At 40.6% G+C, this 23,261-nt stretch overlaps 1 protein-coding gene across 1 annotated transcript; it reads right to left on the bottom strand.

Annotated features, from left to right (window-relative positions):
- Positions 1-22,396: 22,396 nt before the first annotated feature.
- Positions 22,397-22,741, bottom strand: LOC142174365 (uncharacterized). The gene has a single exon (XM_075240147.1). It carries the CDS (start codon positions 22,739-22,741, stop codon positions 22,397-22,399), a length of 345 nt encoding a protein of 114 aa, XP_075096248.1.
- Between the last annotated feature and the right edge of the window lie 520 nt (positions 22,742-23,261).

Here is a 23,261-nt window from a genome sequence, read left to right as displayed (position 1 = left end):
TATGTGTTTATCTTTTCTCGCTGCTTTTCATTTACTTGTTTAACTGTTAAAAAGGTGTTTTAAAGAAGCTTATACTGAACTAAGGTGTTTTTTATAAGATTTCACAATTTTATTGTATTTTATTGGTTTTACACTGCCTCTTTATAGCATGTTGTTGTATTTTACGTGATTTCTTATCGCTCAGTCTTCATTTATTGTTATTACTCACTGAGTTGTAATACTCACTTTACTCCCTACACCTTGTGTGCAAATTTAGGAGCTTCGGGTCCCGCCAGTAAGGGTGCATTATTCCCAGTAGGCTATTCGGAGTCCACTAGGTAGTTGCTCAACGTTCGCAGCCCAGTGTTTCTCCTTCCTATTTTACTTCTCTTGTTCTAGTTATGTAATAGACTGTATAAACGTTTTCTTACTCTTAGACTTATGTTAGATGCTCATGACTGGTGACACCCCGATGTCGGGCTATGCTGGTTTTTCGCAAATTGTACTAGTTCACTTTTATTTTGGGATTATTAGCATGTTAATGACTTAAATTGTGTTATTATAATTGTTTAAAATGAATTGGGGGTTGTGTTGGCTGGCCTTGTTTCACGATAGGCGCCATCACGACCGGGTACAGATTTAGGGTCGTGAAACTTTCCTTTAAAGACTAATTCGCTTGATTGAGTTTGGCTGGGACCCGCCATTATGGACCTCAAGGGGTGCTTAACACCTTCCCCTCGAGGTAAATTTGAGCCCTTACCCAATCTCTGGTAATGTAATTTGGTTTCATGAGTTAATTGTTCTAGGTGCCCTAACGCACCTTAATCCGTTAGGTGGCGACTCTTCAAATCTCTTACCCAAGTCCAAAAGCAAAGGAGTTGTCCCAAAAATGTCGAAACTCGGGCTCCGCGAGGAAAAAAAGGGCACGACAGCATGGCGACTCTATTGGGGATAATTAGGCTCTTACGATAACAAACTTGCTTTTGTGAATTAGTCTTAAGCATGCTTTATTCTGTTAATACGTGCGCACCCTTTCCCTTTCCCCTTTATTTGGATTTAATTGCCTATTTTCAAGCACTTATGATTTCCTTTACCACAGAAACTAACTTATCTCCTTGTTTTCTTTCTTAAACATCTTTCAATTAAATACCGCATTTATCGTTTTTAACGTGCAAATACGTGACAACATGCTATTTATTGTTGCATAAATCATGCTGAACATCATATTTCACTCATGCGTAATCAATCCTATAGCAACGCTTGATGATTGTTTGCGCCCTTCTTATATATCACCCTTTAAATTCGGAAAAGCTTATTTGCGGTAAAACTAGTCGATCAGCGGTGCACTTGACGGTTTCGTGCCTTTCCCTCAAGTTGTCCACTCGAGGGTTCCAGTCTAGACCTCTATAGAAACCTTACTCTGATTAATTGTACATGCATCATGGTCAAACCTAGCCGGGTTAATATGTTATCCATATAATAACCCTTTGAGACAAGTCTTGTCCAAAAGTCCACTAGGTTTTCCATAATTCCAACGGACGCAACCACGATTTTGTGCATTAATTTTGGAGAAATAAGTGCCAATATGCTAATCATTGTTGTATAAATAGTCGAATCTGGAAGGGGAAAGGGCCTAACCATATTTGTTTTGAAGAAAATGAGGTACGAAGTCCCTAGGTTTGGCATGGTCCGTAACATACCACCACTGATGCTAGATTAGTGGGAGGATCTTCCATCAAGTGATAAAAATCATGTGAAAAGGGTCTTGGGAAATTTGTCTTCTCTATTGGACCTCCAGCCGAACAACATGTTGATCGAAGCTGCCACAATGTTCTGGGACAAAGAAAGAGTCGTGTTTCGATTTGGAAGCATAGAAATGACCCCTCTCTTGGAAGAAATAGGGGGATTTGCTGGGTTACCTTGGGATAGTCGTGGTATACTAGTACCAAAAAAACCGCAATACTAGGGGGTTTCTGAAGATGATGGGTCTGAGAAAGAATGAGGACTTGGAGTGCGTGAAGAAGTCTTACATACCTTTTGACTTCCTCTATGAACGATACGGTCACAACAAATCTTGTCGTATTTTTGATGATGAATTCTCCATCACTTCCTTGGGTTGGATTCGCCGCAGGGTTTTTGTGTTCATCGTATGTATCTTGGGTATGATAGTGTTCCCGATCTAAGAGATAGAATCCACACCAGACTGTCCATGGTAACCAAAACCTTAATGGATGGGATCGAGTGCAGACATATACCATTATCCCTATGATCATAGCAGACATATACCAAACCTTAGAACGCTGTCAGAAGGGGTGCAAATACTTCAAAGTTTGTAATTTGTTGCTGCAAGTTTGGTTGTTAGAGCATATCCAAAGAGGTCAATACCATCAAGAGCTTCCGCGAAGGCCGTGGAATGATCACATAGCTTTCCATCATCCTAAGAGAATGACCTACATCCTAGACAGGTTTGCTCAACCTGAGAATGCTACAAGATGGGCACAGTTTTTTAGCAATCTGACCGAGGATCAAGTTCAATGGATGTTCGAATGGTTCCCTACCGACGGATTCATCATTAGATCTAGGGATGTTCCGCACTTGGTACTGATCAGGTTAAGGGACATATACCCTTATGCTCCCATCAGGGTTATGAGACAGGTAGGCAAGAAGCAGGTCATATCGCAAGTTTCTAAAATGAGTCACTATAGGGCAGATTTTTAGGATGACGATGTCCCATACAAATGTGAAGCTCAGCATATGTAGCATTTGAAAATTATCATGGAAAAGGATACCATCGAGCCAGATCGATATCATGCCGGTCATGTGTACTTCTACCCATCATGGTTAGAAAATAACATAGAAGGAATATTCGAGCCAAGGTTTAATCCAGGAAATAGAGTCATAAATGAAGTTGCCGAAGCACAAGTGAAATATAACAAATGATGCAAAAGAGTTCACAAGTCCGAGGTCGAGCATCTGGAGCGACACAAGACCGATATGGAACTAATTAATGAATGGATGGAGATAGCTATTAGATCAAGTGAAAGGTTGGAATATTTGGAGTACAGTCTGATGGAATTGGAGGGAAAAGTGAGGAAGAGAGTCACCGATTGTAAGAATGCCGAAGGAAGTGAAAGAGGGCATTTAACAAAGGCATATCTATTGTTGAACCTACGCAAACTGGGGAATTTGATCGATGAAGCCAAAAGCATCAAGCCTGGAGAAGGTCCCTCTGGGACCAAGTAGATTAGGTTTATTTACTTTTTCAAATGTAATAAGGCCAAGTGCCATCAGTGACTTATCTTATTTAGTGTCGTTTTAGATTCATCTATTTTTACATTAATGAAATGAGGCAATTATTGGCACTGAAATTCTCCAAATCTATTTGTCGCTAGGCCTATCTCGGGCACAATGAGTCTCCCAAATTAGGACGCAGATTTACATTCCCGCAATATGTGTTTAAATACTGCAAACATTTTAGAATCCTTACTGACTTGTTTACCTTTTGTTTTTCATTATTTTTTATTATTCTCATCCCCTAATGTTGGTTCGCACATATTGGCATCATCAACATATCATACCAGATCTAGAGGCCCTTCACCTCCTCCTCCTCCTCCTCCGAGTAATCCAAAAAGTAGAGGAAAAGCTACGATGGATGATTTGAGTAGTATCCGAAAAGAAAATGCTGAGAATATTGAAACTTCATAAGGTTGGAGTACTCCGGCCCAGAATGATTTAGCACTACGATTGGAACATAAAATATTGGAGTTACAAGGGGAACTTGAGCAGGTTCGCAACTTGGAAAATCTCTCCCTCACCCTAAATGTCCCAGACGTTAACCAACAAAATGCTCAAAACCCAGCACCTCCTCAAAATATGCCAAACCAACGTCCATAAAATTCTCCCGTACCCCATAAATATGTAACTCCTCCCTAAAATCCAAATCCTCCACTGGTACCAACTCTTCCACAATACCATCATCAACCAACCCAGTACCCACAAACCACTACCTATCACACTCCTCAGAACACACCACAACTTATTTCTGATCCTCAAAACTCTACCAACAACCACCACTACACCTAAATCCCAGGCACCCAGCAAAACAACCCCATATACGTGGAGATGCTACCTTACTCCACTCAACCAATCTCCTATACACCAGAATTCGCTGAGAAGGACCTGCTCATCAAGAACATGGCCGAGGAGCTCAAGAAGTTTACAAGTCAAGTTTAGGGTGTTGAAGGAGGTAAAAGGATAGAAGGTCTGAACTATGAGGATTTGTGCATACAACTAGATGTAGAACTACCGGAGGGTTACAAACCTCCTAAGTTGGAAATGTTTGATAGAACGGGTGATCCCAAGATTCATTTGAGAACTTATTGTGACAAGCTCGTGGAGGTCGGAAAAGATGAAAAGATTCGAATGAAGCTCTTCATGAGGAGTCTTACTAGAGATGCCTTGTCGTGGTACATAAGCCAGAATCCTAAGAAGTGGGCCAATTGGGTGAGCATGGCATCAGATTTTATGGATCGATTCGAGTTTAATACGGAGAATGCACCGGATGTCTTCTATATCCAGAACCTAAAGAAGAAACCAACTGAGACTTTCCGCGAGTATGCTGCTCGATGGAGGTCGAAAGCAGCCAAGGTCAGACCAACATTAGAGGAGGAACAAATGAACAAGTTCTTTGTCAGGGCACAAGACCCATAGTATTATGAAAGGCTAATGGTTATTGAGAAGCATAAGTTCTCTGATATCATCAAACTCGGAGAAAGGATTGAAAAGGGTATTAAGAGCAGGATGGTGACAAATTTTGAGGCACTGCAGGCCACAAACAAAGCATTGCAATCAGGTGGCATATCGAAGAAGAAAGAGGTGGGAACAGTAATGGTTGCCCAAGGACCCAAAACTCCCTTTATATACCAGATGCCTCCACCCACACACCAACCCTCACCTCTTAGATATTCCCAACATGCTGCTGCTTACCATACATATAATTCCCAACCATCCTACTTTCAGTCACCTCCAACTCGTCCAAATTACCAGAGACCCCGACCTAATTTTGTTGCAAACCACCCAAACAGTACACTGCCATTGCTGAACCCATCGACCAGATGTACGAAAGGTTGAAGGCTGCTAGCTATGTCACCCCTATTCCCCTTGTGGCAATGTAGAATTCATCTCAATGAGTCATCCCGGATAAAACCTTTGCATATCATTCTGGTATGAAATGTCACACTATTGACGAGTGTTGGACATTGAAAGATACGATCCATAAATTGATTGATAATAAGGTCATACAGGCGAAGTAAGCTACACCCAACATCTGCAACAATCCTCTCCCAGAACATAAGGGCGAAAGGATCAATGTGATAGAAACTGGCGAGGATTGGGATATCGAGGGATCAATCAGACTTATCAAAGAGGGTGACAATCCTAAGAAGCCCGCAATCACGCTCAATCCTATTATGGTGCAGGTACAACCACCATTTTAGGTTGAGGTAACCGTATTAGTTCCATTTGAGGTAGAGGTAGCACCATCTACAGCCATACCTGTTCCATGTGAGGTAGAAGTGGCCACACCTTTCACAGTGAAAGTACCAACCACACCTCCTTTCCAGTCCAACGCCATACCTTGGGATTACGTTGCCGAAGCTAGGCGAAAGGGAAAAGCAAAGATGGAAGAATCTGGTGCCGCATAGGGAATGACCAGAATTGGAAGGATCTATACACACAAAAATTTGGGAGGATCAAGCAAGGAGGCTGCTACCAAACAACCTGTCATTGAAACTAGTCCAGACTATCTTTGGAGGAAAGTGCAGGCGAGAGAATACTTTGTCGTCGATCATTTAAACAAGATTCCTGCCCAAATATCCATCCTGTCGCTATTGCAAAATTCAGAGGCGCATAGGAGTGCTCTAATGAAGGTGTTGAATGAAGCTTATGTGCCCAATAATATCACTAGTGGAGAGATGGTCAACATGGTAGGACAAGTACTAGAGAGTCACAAGATCACCTTCCACGAGGATGAACTACCGCCTGAAGAGTTAAGTCACAACAGAGCACTGCATATCACGGTACAGTTTGGAGACAAATTCATTTTCAGAGTCCTAATAGATAGGGGTTCAAGCCTCAACATTTGTCCATTGACTAATCTGAAAAGGTTGGGCAAAGATTTCCATGCGATACGGGCAGGAAGTATGAATGTGAAAGCATTTGATGGGTTTCAAAGGGCCACTATTGGATAGATTAAACTTTGTCTGCAGATGGGACCAACTTGGTTTGATGTTGAATTCCAAGTACCAGACATATTAGCTACATACAATTTTCTATTGGGATGACCTTGGATACATGCCACTAGGGCTGTGGCTTCCATGTTACACCAGGCCGTGAAGTTCGAATGGAACCATCAGGAGGTAATCATTCACGGAGATGGAAGTAACCCCATTTACACCAGTCAAACTATCCCGATTATTGAGAATAGAAGAAGGATGGGTGGAGAAACTTACCACCACATTGAACATGTCAACACAATTGAGAAGGACAAGTGGTGGAGTAATAAAATAGAAAGCATACTGGCATGGTCTGGGTATGAACCCGACAAAGGGCTTGGGAAGAAACTCCAGGGCATTACCAAACCGATACAGTTGAAACGTCACGGAAAAACTTTCAGTCTAGGATATCCGTACACCTGGAAAGAATATAATGATTGGTCACCACCATGGCGTATCCCTTATTACCCTCTCGAGTTGCTAGTGCCACATCTGAGTCAGACTTTTCACCAGGCCGATACAATATGGGGATCTGCAGAGGAAGAAGCTTTGGCTGGGTTGAGAAATTTGTTCCTAGAAGAGGAGAATATGGATTGCAATGTGATATTTGAGGAGGAGGAGGAGGAAGAAGACCTCACTATTTAGAATGTGGAGAAGGGAGCTGTTCTCAAGAATTGGACTGCCACACTATCCTGGGCCCGCCGAGTTCCTTGGTAGCTTGGCAATTAGAATGACTTGTTTTAATAGCCATGCTAGGCATTTAAGATATTTTCACTATTTTTTGTTTTAAAGATGCATTTTGTTTCAAAATAATTGCTCGAGTCATCGAGCCGTACATGTTTTGGATATTTCCAAATTTAATTAATGCACTGCTATTTAGTGTTCATTATTATCTTTCATATTTTTTCTTCTACATCTTTATTATTACTTTTGCTGATGAATCGATAATTGTGATATGTAATGAGACAACGCAATATAGTGACAGTGACTCAAAAGAAGAGGGTGAAATACCTGAGGAAGTTGTCAGAGAATTTGAGAACTTTGAGAACAAACCTAAGTCCAACGTGGACGAAACCGAAGCAATAAATTTGGGAGATTCCGAAACCATCAAAGAGGCTTGCATAAGCATTCACTTATCACCGTCAGAGAAGGAAGAATACACTCATTTCCTGAAAGAATATTGTTGATACTTTTTTTCTATATTTTTATATGCATATATACCTTCAAAATAACATATACATGCATATATAAGCATGCACAAGGTTTTTATAATTTTTTTCCATAATTTTAAGGATTTAAATTGATTTATTTCCTTCCCTTTTATTAATAAAATCCCCAGTAATTATCCCTCAAATTATTGTTGTGACGATTTAGTCATTTAATTTCCATATATATGCCAAAATGTTACAATATTTTTTATGCATTTTTTATAATTGCATTTGGTATTTTTAGAACTAAATTGCATATAATTGCAATATTAGCCCATTAATGTATAATTATATATATATGCGTAAAATTGATCTCCTATATTTTTAAAATGTTAAATATCTATTTAAAATCTTTTTAGTACACAAATTATTTTCCAGAAATTATTTATTATTTATTATAATTTATATAGGGGAAAATTGGCTATTTAAAATATAGCCAGATTTGCCTTTCAATTTCAGCCCAATTTAAACCCAATCCCAACCCAATTTATGATTAAAAACACCCTACCCAAACCCTAAACCCGCCTACCCTTCCTTTTTATCCCAAATAACCCCATAACCCTATCTCATTTATCAAATTCGCTGCCTCTGTATTCTCTCATCTCCTATCCTCTCTCAACCCCTCAACCTAACCCTTGCTCCTTCAACCGCCGACTCCCTTCTCCAGTCTTCTTCGGTGATCTCCCTTCAACTCCTAAGCCTCCAACGACTCCTCTATTGCCATGCTCACCTTCTCTGAGGCCTTCAAGGACCTTGGGCCACGATGACTTGCATCTAGGGTTTGCTATCTAGTATGTTCTTGGCTACTTCAGTATGATTCCAAACGAAATCATGCTGTACTTGTTATGATCCTTGAGATTTTTGACAAGTTCTTTCATCTCTACTTGGGTTTCTTCTAAAACCTTAATTTTTGCTTACATCTCCTAGATCTGTACGATTTTTAAAGGATTTGAGTCTTTCTCTTTGATGTTTTACACTATCCTTGTAACTCTTTACAAGAATCATTGATTTCAAAGTGTTTTCACCTTCTTCTCAAATTAGGGTTTTCAGAACTTCTTCTAAAACTTTGTTTAAACCGATTCTTTATGTTTAAACTTCTACCTCTTGCATATTTTGACTGATTCTATGATTTTACCACCTCTTCAACTTGCCTATGGTGAAAACCCTTATTTCTTAGTTATAATCTTGGGTTTTTGAGTTTTGTTTTGATAACGTGTTCAGTTAATCTATATGTTTCTGTGATTTTGTGATTTTACCCTATGATTGCTTGTTAAGGTTCCTAATTATGGTTATCCCTGCCTATTGTGTAAATTTTCCCTATTTTGTAAACTAATGTTTCTGATTCTTCACTTCTCCTACCTGTATCATGTTTACTCCACTAATTCAGACAATGCTCTACATGAATCCCTAATTGACTTTTGTCCTATTCGACCTCTTAGAGTTCTAGTTTTTGCTTATTATGTGCTTGTTCTTATAAAGTGGTGCTAAATCAGTGCTATTTTTTACTTTTGAATCCTTGAGTCTTTGTGATTGATCTTTCACTGATTTTGATTGATATCTCTACTAATTTTTAACCTTGTGAAATATTTTCTGACCTTATTCTATGGTCAATTATGCTATTAGTAGATTTTCTAAGTATTTTCCTTGATTGAAATATGCTGAACCTAGCCTCTATTACATGTTGTGTACTTGTACTATGCTGAAAATATTTCCTTATTAGTTATGCTTAGCTTTATACGATTTTCTTTCTTATTTGTCACATGTTTATTACCGTTTGAAGTTCAGTCCTCAATTAAAGGGAGTGCTTGCCTTAATTTCATGACTTATTGATTCTGAGTCCCCAAAATTACTGATGAACTTTGATTTTTACCTTATTTGCTCCCTGCTTTCAAACTATATATACCCATTCTCTTATTAGCATAAACACACGAACACTTTGGTTCAAAAGCTCTTTCTCATATTTAAACTTTCTGCTCTCTTTGTGCTACTTGCTACTATTTAAGTTAGCCGGCTGCAAGCCAAGGCTAACCATTGTGTTCTCCTGCTCCTTCACTTTTGTTTACCGTCTTCTTTACTGGTATGTTCTAGTTTCAATTCAAGTTCCAACAATAATATGGTTCTTTTATTGCTTCAGTTCATCCTGTTTCTAGTTTGCTTTTATCTATGGTTTTGTTGTGAGACTTGCAGTTAATATGCTTGCATGATTAGCATGTTATGAACTCCCCTTCCTTAGAATCAGGATAATCATGTCCCCTCTCTATGTCTGATCAATCGTTTCTGAGCATGTCTGTACCAATCACCTCTGCATATTATGTGCTTATCTTCATATGCTCCATGTACCCCTAAATCCCTATCACCCCTGTATGTAAGTTTGTTCTTTTTGTCTGGTTCTGTGACTATGTCTGGTCAGTTGTGTCTAAGAATGTATGTACTAATCCCCAAGACCTTTGCCTGTTATATGTTTACAATCAAGTGTTCTATGTATCCCCTAATCCCTTGACCCCTGTTTATGACTACTGAATTTGCTTTGCTTCTGTGGCCCCTGGCTGTGTATGAACTGTGTTGTGTTTGGACTATTGTTCACTACTCCACTCTCTTTTCAAACTGCCATGTTGTTTTACTAAATTATTTCAAACAAACTTCCTTTTAGAAACCTTTCAACTTGTGTCAAGCACTCTTACTCTACTCCTAAGTCAATAAGTTCTGCCCTCTCCAGTATATGTACTACCTTTGGATCCTCTTGAGAACCCTTTGAACTCTGGCATACTGAGGCCGGCCCTTCCACACTGCACTTATTCAATTTTGGTTACCAAGTCTGGGTGTAAGCACTGCCCGGGATCCTTGAGATCCTTAGGGAACTTTGATGCACCTAGACTATGAATTTGTCTATGGAATTGAGGCATTTGAGGCTATTGGAGGCTTTGGAAACCTGGGCCTATCTATAGGCTCCCCATATAATAACTTCTTATTTTCTTTATTTACTTATGTAATTCATTCATATGGCTTGTAATAACTTGTAAACGAATATTGGGTTAATTAGTGAAAAGGGATGGGTAGCTACATGTTTATGGGGTAATACAGGTAGAAATCATATTTATAGGACATTACATTTTTGATATGATTGCCTTACCACATAGAAATCATGCTTATAGAACTTTACATCTTGTCATGTTTATCTCACCATGTTATAAATCATGCCTATAGGTTTCAAATAATTCCGTAATAGAAATCATGCCTATAAGTCTTAAAATCAGCTTCACAAATAGATGTCATGCCTATAGGATATAATTTAATCCAAATTCTATTATGACAAGTGTTTACATGTGTTCATGCCTACAAGTTTCTAAAATCAGTGTTCAACTAGATATCATGCCTATAGGAGACAACACCAGAAATTCTGCCTGTCAATCTGAACTAGTTTGTTTTAAATAAACAAACGATTAGCTCACTTCTGAATTGGTTTAATTAGTGGTTTATATTTCCTTAAACGAATTCTTTACAAACTTCCTTAATATGTTATTAGACAACATGCCTATAGGGATTAAAAGTACGTTTCAAAACCTGCCTTGTTTCATTCTATATAAAGTGTAGTCATTAGTATTCCGCGTATAGGCAAGCCTGTAGTGCGTATTCAAAACTTGCAATTCTGATGGAATGGAAGAATCCACACTAGGTTAGCCATGGTCGCTAAGACTCTGATGGAAGGGATTAATAGACAGACATATACTATAGTCTCTATGATCATAGCCGACATCTACAGGGCTCTAGAGCGATGCCAAAGAGGGGTCAAGCATTTCGAGGGTTGTAATTTGTTGTTGCAGTTATGGTTGCTGGAGTTTTTCCAAAAGGGTCGCTATCGTTATAAATTTTCGCGAAGGGCTTGGAACAGCTATATTTCCTTCCATCACCCTAAGCAGATGACTTATATTCTAGAAATATTTGCTCAACCGGAAAGTGCCAACGAATGGGTAGAATTATTCGATAATTTGACTGAGGAATAGGTGCAGTGGATGTTTGAATGGTTCCCAATAGACGAGTTTATTATCAGATCCAGGGATGCTCTGCACTTGGTGCTGATCGGGTTGAGAGGGATATACCCATATGTCCCTATGCGAGTTATGAGGCAAACAGGCAGAAAATAGGTTGTACCAAGGGTCGTTAAGATGAGTCATTTACAAGTGCCAAGCTCAGCACATGTGGCACTACAAAAACATTATGGAGAAAAGCATCGTTGATCCAGACAGGTATCATGTAGGGTGCGAGCCTCTTTACTCAGCATGGTTGGAGGACAATTTGAAAGGAATGGTGACACCAGGTACCAGTCGAGGGAACATAACATATACGAGGAAGCTGAAGCTCAAGTCAAATACAACGGGCTGTGCAAGAGGGTCCACGACTCTAAGAATGAGCATGGGGTAATACATGAGAGGAATGTGAGGCTGATCGAGGAGTGGAAAGAGATGGAAATCACTTCCAACAGGAAACTGGAATATCTGAAGTGAGGAATAGTGGAGCTGGAAGACAAAGTCATAAAGAGGATTGAAAATTGCTAGAACGCTGGAGGAGCTGAAGGAGGATATCTGGCCAGAGCCTACTTGCTGCTGGGACTGCGCGAGTTGGGGGATCTATATGATGGAGTCCAGAAGATAGAATCTGGGGAAGGTCCTTCTAGGACCAAATAGGCTAGATTTACTTGCTTTCCCTAAAATATAATAAGGCCAAGTGCCAAATAGTGACTTATTTTATGATTATCTTAGTGTCGTTTTGGGATTCAACTATTTTTATATTATGAAATGAAGCAGTTGACATTAAAAGTTCTCCAAGTTTATTTGTCGGTAGGCCTACCTCGGGCACAATGAGGTTCCCAAAATAGGACACGAGTTTACATTTCGCAATATGTGTTTAAATACTGCAAACGTTTCAGAATCCTCAGTGACTTGTTACCTTTTTTGTTTTTCCTTTATTTTTTGATTATTTCCATCCCCTTAGGTTGGTTCACTCATACTGGCCTCATCAACGTACCATACCAGATCTAGAGGCCCTCCACCTCCTCCTCCTCCAAGCAACACAAAAGGCAGAGGAAAATCAAAGATGGATGACTTAAGTGGAATCCGAAAACAAAATGTTGATAACGCAGAGACTTCAGATAGTTGTAGTACTCCGGCCTCAAATGATCTAGTCTTAAGACTAGAACAAAAGATACTGGAATTGCAAGGAGAATTTGAGCAGGTTCGCAACTTGGAAAACTTGTCACTCACCCTCAATGTCCCCGATATCCACCAACAAGACACAAAGAACCCAACACCTCCTCAGAACGCACAAAACCAACAGCTATAAAATCCTACCGCACCAAATCGATACACAACTCCACCCCAAAATATCAATCTACTGCCAATACCCACTCCACCACAACATCATCATCAACCAATTTCGTCCACCAACCACTACTTACCATAATCCCCAAAACATACAACCCATTCCCAATCCCCTAAACTCTACCAATTACCATCACTACACCCAGGTTCCTGGCACCCATCAAAGCAACCCCATATATGTGGAAACTATACCTCATTCTACCCAACCAATCTCCTGTACAATGGAATCCTCCAAGAAAGACCTACTCATTAACAACATAGCTGAAGAACTCAAGAAGTTGACAAGCCGAGTTCAAGGTGTTGAAGGTGACTGGGGAATAAAGGGTTTGAACTATAAAGATCCGTGCATACAGCCGGATGTCGAACTGCCAGAGGGGTACAAACCTCCCAAGTTCGAAATGTATGATGGTACAGGTGATCCCAGAGTCCATCTAAGGACCTATTGTGACAAGCTTGTCGGGGTCGGGAAAGATGAAAAGATCCGGATAAAACTCTTTATGAGGAGCCTTATTGGGGACGCTTTATCTTGGTATATCAGCCAAAATCCCAAGAAATGGTCCAATTGGGTAAGCATGGCATCATATTTCATGGACCGGTTTAGGTTCAACACAGAGAATGCACCGGATGTCTTCTACATCTAGAATCTTAAGAAGATACCTACTGAGACTTTCTACGAGTACGCTACTCGTTGGAGGTCGGAAGAAGCCAAGGTCAGGCCCTCTTTGGACGAAGAACAAATGAATAAATTCTTCATCAAGGCATAGGATCCGCAATATTATGAGAGGTTAATGGTCATCGAAAATCACAAATTCTCTGATATCATCAAGCTCGGGGAAAGTATCGAGGAAGGAATCAAGAGCTGGATGGTAATGAATTTTAAGGCACTGCAAGCCACAAATAAGGCACTACAATCAGGTTGCATATCAAAGAAGAGAGATATTGGGGCAGTAATGGTAGCCCAGGGCCCAAAATCTCCACTAACCTATCAAACACCTACCTATCAAACACCTCCACCTACCTATCAAATACCTCCACCTCCATATCAAACACCTCCACCCACATATCAAACACCTCCACCTACATACCAAGCATCACCGCCTACATATCAACCTTCATCTCCCAGATATTCCCAACCAGCCACTGTCCATCACACCTATAACTCCCAACCATCCCACTTCCAATCACCACCAGCTCGCCAAAACTATCCAAGGCCAAGACCCAACTTCAATCGCAAGCCACCCAAACAATACACCGCCATTGCTGAGCCTATCGACCAACTGTATGAAAGGTTGAAAGCCACAGGCTACATCACTCCTGTTCCCGCTGTAGCATTAGAAAATCCATCCCAATGGGTCAATCCGAATAAAACTTGTGCGTTCCATTCCGGTATGAAAGGGCACACCACTGCTGAGTGCCGAATATTAAAGGATAAGATCCAGACACTCATTGACAACAAGTCCATGCAAGCAAAGGATGTTGTGCCCAATATCAGCAACAATCCCCTCCCTGATCACGGAGGTGATGGGGTACATGTGATAAAGACAAATGAAAAATGGGACCTTGAGGGGTCGATCGGGCTTATTCGAGAAGGCGATGACTTTAAGGTTACAGTAACACTTACTCATATTGTGGTTCAGACTCAGGCCCCTATTGATGTTTAGGTAACTACATCAGTTCCATTAGAGGTAGAAGTAGCTCCGCCCGCAGCCACCTCCGCTCCATTTAAAGTAGAAGTGGTCACACCTTTTACTGTGACAGTATCAACTACACCCCCATTCAGCTTAAAAGCAATACCCTAGGATTGTGTTGCCGAGGTGCAATGGAAAGGGAAAGCCAAGGTATAGGAATCTGACACTGCACAAGGGATGACTAGAACTGGAAAAGTCTATACACCTGAACACCTAAGAGGTTCAAGTAAGGAGGCCACTACTAGATATCCTATTACTGAAACCGGGCCAGATGACTTGTGGAGGAAAGTATAGGCAAAGAAGTACTCTGTTGTTAATCATCTGAACAAAGTCCCTGCTCAAATATCTATCCTATCACTATTACAGAACTCAGAGGTACACAAGAACGCCTTAATGAAAGTACTGAGCGAGGCTTATATACCCAATAACATAACTAGTGGAGAAATGGCCAACATGGTCGGTCAAGTGTTGGAGAGCCATAGGATTATCTTCCAAGAAGATGAGCTACTGCCCGAAGGTTTGAATCACAATCGGGCATTGCATATCACAGTGCAATTTGAAGACAAGTTCATTACCAGGGTCCTAGTTGATGGAGGTTCAAGCCTAAATATTTGTCCATTGGACACTCTGAAGAGGTTGGACAAAGGTTTCCATGAGATATGGGTAGGAAACATGAATTTGAAGGCTTTCGATGGGTTCCAGAGGGCCACAATCGGGGAAATCAACCTTTGCTTGCAGATGGGGCCAACTTGGTTTGATGTTGAATTCCAAGTGCTTGATATACCAGTCTCATATAATCTTTTGTTGGGCCGCCCATGGATCCATGCTGCTGGAGCCGTGGCTTCCACACTACATCAATCCGTGAAGTTTGAATGGAACCACCAGGAAGTAATCATTTACGGAGATAGAAGTAACCCCATCTACATTAGCCAAACCATCCCGACCATTGGACATAGAACAAGACTAGGAGGGGAAACCTGTCATCACATCAAATGGATCAATGCCGTCAAGAAGGATAAGTGATGGAGTAACAAGATAGAAAGCATACTAGCATGTTCTGGATATGAACCCGACAAAGGGTTAGGAAAGAACCTCCAAGGTATCACCAAGCCAATACAGCTGAAAAATCATGGTACCACTTTTGAGCTCCGATACCAGTACACATGGGAAGAGTATAGGTATTGGTCTCCTCCATGGCATGGACCATATTACCCTCTTGAGAAACCAGTGCCACGTTTTGAACAAGCTTTCCACCAGGCCGATTCAATATGGGGAACTGCATAGGAAGAAGCACTAGCTGGGTTAAAGAATTTGTTTTTGGAGGATGAAAACATGGACTGTAGTGCCATAATTGAGGAGGAGAAGGAAGAAGGCCTCACTATTCAGACTGTGGCAAAAAGAGTTGTTCTCATAAATTGGACTACCACACTATTCCGAGCTCGCCGAGTCCTTGGGTAGCTTGGCAAGATTTACTTCTATAGCCGTTTTAGGCATTTAAAATTTCCTGTAGTTTCACTTTAATCTTTACTTGTTTCAAAATAAATGCTTGATTCGTCGAGCCATTCTTTGTCGGAACAATTTCTCAAGTTTTAATCAAATGCATTTACTCTTTATTATTCACTACTATCTTTACACTTTTTATTTCCACAACGCTATTATTACTTTTCCTGATGAACCAGTGATTGTGACATGTAATGAGGCAACGCAACATGAGAATAGTGACTCAAAGGAAGAAGATGAGATATCCGAGGAAATTGTCAGGGAGGCTGAGAATTTTGAGAACAAGCCTAAGGCCAGTCTGGACGAGATAGAAGCGGTAAATTTGGGAGACACCGAGACCGTCAAAGAAACACACATCAGCATTCACTCGTCGCCAATAGAGAAGGAGGAGTACATTCGTTTCCTAAAAGAGTACGAGGACATTTTTGCATGCTCATATGATGACATGACCAGTTTGAGCACTTCCATAGTGGCTCAAAAGTTGCCTACTAATCCCATGTGTTCGCTAGTAAAACAGAAAGTAAAAAGTTCAAACCAGACATGAGCCTGAAAATCAAGGAGGAAGATACCAAGCAAATCAAAGCCAAAGTTCTCAGGGTGATTGGATATCCAACCTGGTTAGCTAACATTGTGCCAGTTCAGAAGAAAAATGGGAAGGTCAGAGTATGTATTGATTATCAGGATTTAAACAGAGCAAGTCCTAAGGACGATTTTTCACTACCAAATATACACATCCTGATTGATAACTGCGCCAAGAATGAACTCCAATCCTTAGTAGATTGCTTCGCGGGTTATCACCATATTTGGATGGATGAAGAAGATGCAGAGAAGACAACTTTTATTATACCATGGGATGTATACTATTACAAGATGATGTCGTTCGATCTGAAGAATGCTGGGGCCACTTACATGAGAGCCATGACAACCATCTTCCATGATATGATACGCAAAGAAATAAAGGTGTATGTGGACGATGTCATTATCAAATCCAAGAGGGTTGCAGATCACATAGCAGACTTGAGGAAGCTCTTCGACAGCCTAATGAGGTACAATTTGAAATTGAACCCCGCAACGTGTGCATTCGGGGTTCCCGTAGGAAAGTTATTGGGATTCATCGTCAGTCGTCGAGGGATCGAACTGGATCCGACTAAAGTCAAAGCTATTCAGGATTTACCACCACCTAAGAGCAAAAAGGATGTGATGATCTTCCTATGACGTCTTGATATGCTCAGATTACACTTTAGTAAATAGTGTAAGGCGGTCGATGTGAAATATAATAACCCAACAAGGTTGGGGTCGAATCCCACAGGGAATAGGTGTGAAAAGGTTACTCGAGTAGTGTGTTGCTCGACTAAAGTCGTAATTCTATCCGGTTAGCAGTAACAAGAGTATGTGTTAATGGTAACAAGAGTATGAATTGAGTTCGGTTTGAAGTGATAGCTAATTTAAATGTTGAGAATGTAAATAATTTGATTCAAGAAACCAAGGTTGTGTCTCCTTTAATGAAGTGTAATGCTATCGGTGTTAATATGATATATTTCTAATGGAAGGTCCTTTTGATATGCAAATGATGTATAAATAACTACCCAATATTTTCCAATAGTTGGGTAGTATTTCCTCTTTGTGATTTTTCAAAATATAAAAGAGTTGCAATTAAGAACAATCAATATATATGCCAAATAAAACCCACTTATTCCTAAGTGATTCCATTAAACAAGGTTTAAGCCCTTGAGTCTTTGATATTTACTTCTTCCAAATTCCAACCACTTTTCCAAGCAAAGAAATAATTCAATGGCACTTGTTAATGTTTGCAACCACCAACAATCAATAAAGAATGAGAAGTAAATAAATATCAACCAACCATTATATATATATATATATATATTCAATGTTAAACACCCCTTAACATAACACCCATTTATGGTCCACAACCTTAGTATTTAAAGTTAGCTACTCATACTAAAATACAAAAGCAAGAGAATATTAAATGCCATAAAGCTTACAAAGTGAAAGATTCTTGACCCAAAAGCTTCCAAAAGAGAAGAATATTTAAGTCTTGTATTGTAGCTCCCAAAATCGGAGCATTTACTCCTCACAAAACCCCAATAAATCTATTTATAGAGGGCCAAAATTTGGGACAGAGAACGGACAAAAATACCCTTTCCGGTCAAATATGCGACCGCATTTCTGTCGCATAACAGACATGCGGTCCGCATTCTCGTCAAGCCCATCACATTTCAGAACCATAGTTTCCAGGCCTCCATCGCATTCATGGTTTTCGGTCCACATTGTGGGAATGTGATCACATTTTTCATCGCATTTTCTTCCTTCAGCAGCCTTCATGGTTAGTTTGCGGTCCATTCTGCGGCTCGCAAATAGGTTGTGCGATCGTAGACTAGACCGCATTCTTGACGTTGAACTTTGCCTAGAAATCTATTTTGATCTACAATCTCAGTATGGATTATGCGGTTCGCATGTGGGTTTTGCGATAGCATATCCACATTTGCGATGCCTTTTTGCTCTTTTCTTGTCTTTTGTGGCTTTTTGGACTCTTTTCCATGCTCTTATGTCCTTAAGCCTCATACACTGCAACACTGCAAAAATACTAAGATTACATAAGTACAAAATGAAATTGCATTTAAAACAAGCTAAAATCTAAGCAAGTAGTATCAAATGTGCCGAAATTCTCCGGCACATCAACACCCCCAACTTAAACTCTTGCTTGTCCTCAAGCAAGTAAGATGACACTATCCTATTCTAGACTCCATCTACAATACGTGAAACAATAGTGACCATGGACGGTGTTTGTTGTTAGTATTTCAAGCATGCATCTTCGAGTGTTTTATCCTTCCTGAACCATCAATATATACAAAGAAAACTAATCAACTTGTGAACTTTGAGCCTCAGACAATGTGACAAAATGCTACCCTCAGCTGAGTGCACTTACATTTGACCCAAACACTCAACTTTTGTTCAACCTCATAGTTCATGTTCCCTCACTAGAAAGAAAGTCCCAAAATCACAATATTTACAATGACAACAAAAAGGGACGAATTCACAAATACACTCACTCTCAGAAAAAAGTTTCAATTGTTACAACATACCATACCATAGGCTTGCCCTTATTTTAATTCGTCGCTTAATTCTAAGAATGCTCGGTTGGGGATCCCATAAGGACTTATTAAGCTTGTAATGTAGGTTTAGGGCAGGGTCAGATAAGCATTTAGATACAAGTGACTACACCCTCCTTGAACACTAATCACATTTTCTTTCTTGTTGCTCTTTGCTTCTTTTCTAACCACATAGCTTTCATTAGCTTCAATTTTTCCACCATTTAGTCACCTCAGCTACTCCTTTTATTCTCTTCGAGGCTCCTTATGTGTAACTACTCACAACTCTTATAATATATTTTTCTTTTCTCTCTCTTTTTTATACATTGCTTTTGGAGCATGAGTAGTTTCACATTTTGAGGTTCACTTTCCTACGCTCATTGTACAATTTTGCCAATTTCCGACTTTACACCACACCCCCAACTTAGGCTTTTAGCCTCATTCTCAATGCTCAAGGAACGATGGGTTCAAAAGAGGTGATTATTTCACAAAAAGGGAAAGGTTTGTAATGAGGTAGCCAAAGAAAAATTTAAAGGCTCAAATGGGGTGATTAGTGATACTATTTGTACAATGGGTGGCTTGAAAGGCTAACTGGTTTTCCAAAAATCACAAAAACTGCCTAAGGTCATTTCTCCAACCAAGTATAATTAGTATAAGCATCGAAAAACCAATCGGGGCATGTGCTAGATGGCAGAAGCAAACACACGAATTATTTACACAAAGAACTCACACACATGGCACACGAACTGTTTGGCTCACATAGTTTGAAGCCCTCGAGTCAACACTTGGCAACTCAAAGCTTTCATCATATATACATATATAACTCAAGGTAGATGTAGAGTCACAGAGCGAGCCTCAAGTTCACAGAGTTGATATCTCTCTTTTATATATGGAAGGGTATACGCTATATATAGACACACATGCTTGCAACTAAACAAGTACAGCAAACCGGTCAACATGCTTCATTCTACTATCCCGGTTCTACTATTACACCCTTGGAAAAGAACCCGACGAAGAAAAACCGAGGAGAATTCATTGCTAATTAATAAAGATGGATATTATCTAAATATTGTTTTTTATAACACAAAAATATACATATGTACAATAGTTGCGGATGTCACAAAAGTATATACAATGCTACCACCACCCCCCAACTAAAAGCATGTAGTGTCCCCAATTTATAAGAACATAGTGTAGAGTCAAAGGGGCTCCCTGAGGCACACTAAGCGCTATGGGAGTCGACAGCTAGCTGAGTGATGGTGGGGTCACCCTCTAATGCTGAAGCTGGGACCGATGAGAGCTCGACCTGAGGAGTGACCGCCACTGATGGAGGAGTGATCTCTGGCTGGTCCAGAACTGGAGCTGGGGTCTGGGAGCTGCTAGCCTCGCCCGCTGATAGCTGAGTGGCCAATGGATCTGCAGGGGCGGCCAAATCTACTAACGAATGTTCTATCACCATCTGAATGTATGCTTGCTCCTCATCCTCAACTGTAGGAGCAACAATCAGCTTGCCCTTCTCCGGAGGGCCATCATCCTCCGAGGACCATGCACTCTCCTCATCCTCGACTCGTCTGCCTCCTCACCCTCGGACTCAGTAGAGCATCCAGAAACCTCCTCATCAGGAACATGACTACGTATAGGAGGAGCTGGAGGCTGGGAAGCCCCGACAGTCATAGGGGCAATATCAGTCATCAGCGTGGAGAAGTCAAGGCCCAAATCCGGTGCTGCTATGTCTGCTCCCTGCTCACCTTCCTTGGGCAGGAGGGCTGATATGTCAAACTCCAAAGATTGCATCTTATGAAGCTCGATCTTCATAGTGGCAACCTCCTCTCGGAGCTTAGGTAGGTCACCAACCTCACCTCGCTCGATCTTCTCAACCCTCAATTTATGTTGCTGCAGGCGATCCCCATAACTTGTTTGTTGTTGTTGTTGGAGGGTTGTCACTAAGGATTGTATCAGCTTGTTTGATGAGGGTGGGCAAGGTCTTCAAAAGCTGGTCTACCTTGTCATTGCATGCTGAGCAATGAGACTAAGCCTCGAGATGACTGGCAGTGCAGCAGAAGGCTGAGCAGTGATGGATTGAGATGCCGTTTGTTCCTTCTCCATTCCTTTTCTCATCAAATTTGTCTTTTTTGGTTTTTTCGTTTTCATTCTTAGTTTCTGATAAAGTAAAGTAATAAAATAAACTTTTTTTGTTTGTTTTGAATGTGTGAGAGATGAGAGAATGCAACGACGTACCTGACAACTTTGCGGTGGGAAAGTCACCGCATAACACACTATGCGACCGCATGAGTGTTATGCGGTGAATTCAAATGACTTGATGAAGGGCAAAGAATGCGGTACACAATGCAGTCGCATAACTGAAATGCGGTCCGCAAAGTGCACCATCCTGCCGCATTCTAACCAACAATATTAGCCAACCTCACTATTTTGGTTTGCGACCAAAATGTGGTCCGCATTTCCAAAATGCTACCACATATTTGCAGCAAACTTCACATAGTGATTTTTTTTCTTTCCTTTCTTATGCATTCCTACCTAGTGTTGTGATTTTTTGAATCCCCTGCACTCTAACACACACTTTAAATTTCTCAAGTAAATCTATATCTCAAAAATTAAAAATTTAAAGAACAAAAAGGGTGTTACCACACACGGGTTGCCTCCCATGAAGCACTTGATTTAATATCGCGGCACGGCGAAGTTGGTGTTCCTTTTGATTCACTCAATGGTCAAGCACGGACCATCATTGAGAGCCAGCTGCTCCACCAAATGTTTTTCTCCATCTGTACCCAAGTAGTGCTTGATTTGTTGGCCATTTACTTTGAATGTTCGGAGCCCATCTTCCGATGCTAGTTCCACAGCTCCAAAAGGAGAGACATTGACCACTTTGAATGGACCGGACCATTTTGATTTGAGCTTGCCCGGAAACAATTTGAGCCTTGAGTTAAAGAGCAAAACCAAGTCACCCAACTTGAACTCTCTTTTCAAGATCTTCTTATCATGGACAAACTTCATCCTTTCTTTGTACATGGTTGCGCTTTCATAAGCATTGAAACGGAATTCCTCCATTTCATTGAGTTGTGTTAACCTCAAATTTGCAGCTTCAGCCCAGTTCAAGTTCAACCTCTTTAACACTCACATGGCCTTGTGCTCCAGTTCCACGGTTAGATGACATGCTTTACCGAAGACCAACCGATAAGGAGAAGTACCAATAGGAGTCTTGTAAGCCGCGCGGTACGCCCATAATGCGTCATCTAGCTTCCTTGACTAGTCGGTCCTATTTGCATTAACAGTTTTTGCTAGAATGCTCTTTATCTCCCTGTTGGAAACCTCAACTTGACCACTTGATTGCGGATGATAAGGTATAGCCACCTTGTTCTTGATGCCATATTTCTCAAGTAATCCCGTGAAAGCCTTGTTACAGAAGTGAGATCCTCCATCACTAAGAATGGCTCTAGGAGTGCCAAATCGAGTGAACATGTTTTTCTTCAAGAATGTGGTCACACTCCTTGCCTTGTTGTTTGGTAAGGAAATCGCTTCAACCCATTTGGACACATAGTCCACAGCCAACAAAATATATTTCATCCCGCAAGAGCTTACAAATGGACCCATGAAATCAATTCCCCACACGTCGAAGATCTATATCTCCATCACAAAGTGCATTGGCATTTCATGCCTCTTGGAAATTGAACCTTGTCTTTGACATTGGTCAGAAGCCTTGACCATTTGATTGACATCATGATAGATTGAAGGCCAATAGTAACCACATTCAAGAACCTTAGCCACCATTCGATATCCTCCATAATGACCCCCAACCGGTGAGTCGTGGCATTCCTTTAGAATTGGCATAATCTCTTCTTCCGGAACACACCTTCTGATAATATTGTCAGCACAAACACGAAACAAGAATGGCTCCTCCCAATAGTATTGCTGGTAGTCTCTCAAAAACTTCTTCTTTTGATAGGATTCCAATCCGTCCGGGATAAGGTCACTAACCAAATAGTTAGCAATATCGGCATACCAAGGAGCAAAAGTTCTAGATAGTGCCAATATACGTTCATCCGGGAATGCGTCGTTGATTTCAAGAGCTCCCTTTGATCTCTTTGCCTATTCAAGCCTTGATAAATGATCC

The sequence above is a fragment of the Nicotiana tabacum genome, chromosome 20 (assembly GCF_000715075.1).
Source record: "Nicotiana tabacum cultivar K326 chromosome 20, ASM71507v2, whole genome shotgun sequence".
In the NCBI taxonomy this organism is placed as follows: Eukaryota; Viridiplantae; Streptophyta; class Magnoliopsida; order Solanales; family Solanaceae; genus Nicotiana; species Nicotiana tabacum.
This window is presented reverse-complemented; position numbering and strand designations above follow the sequence as displayed.

Excerpts from the sequence above, each read along its gene's own strand:
- LOC142174365 (XM_075240147.1), bottom strand. The coding sequence starts at position 22,741 with ATGGGTCCATTTGTAAGCTCTTGCGGGATGAAATATATTTTGTTGGCT.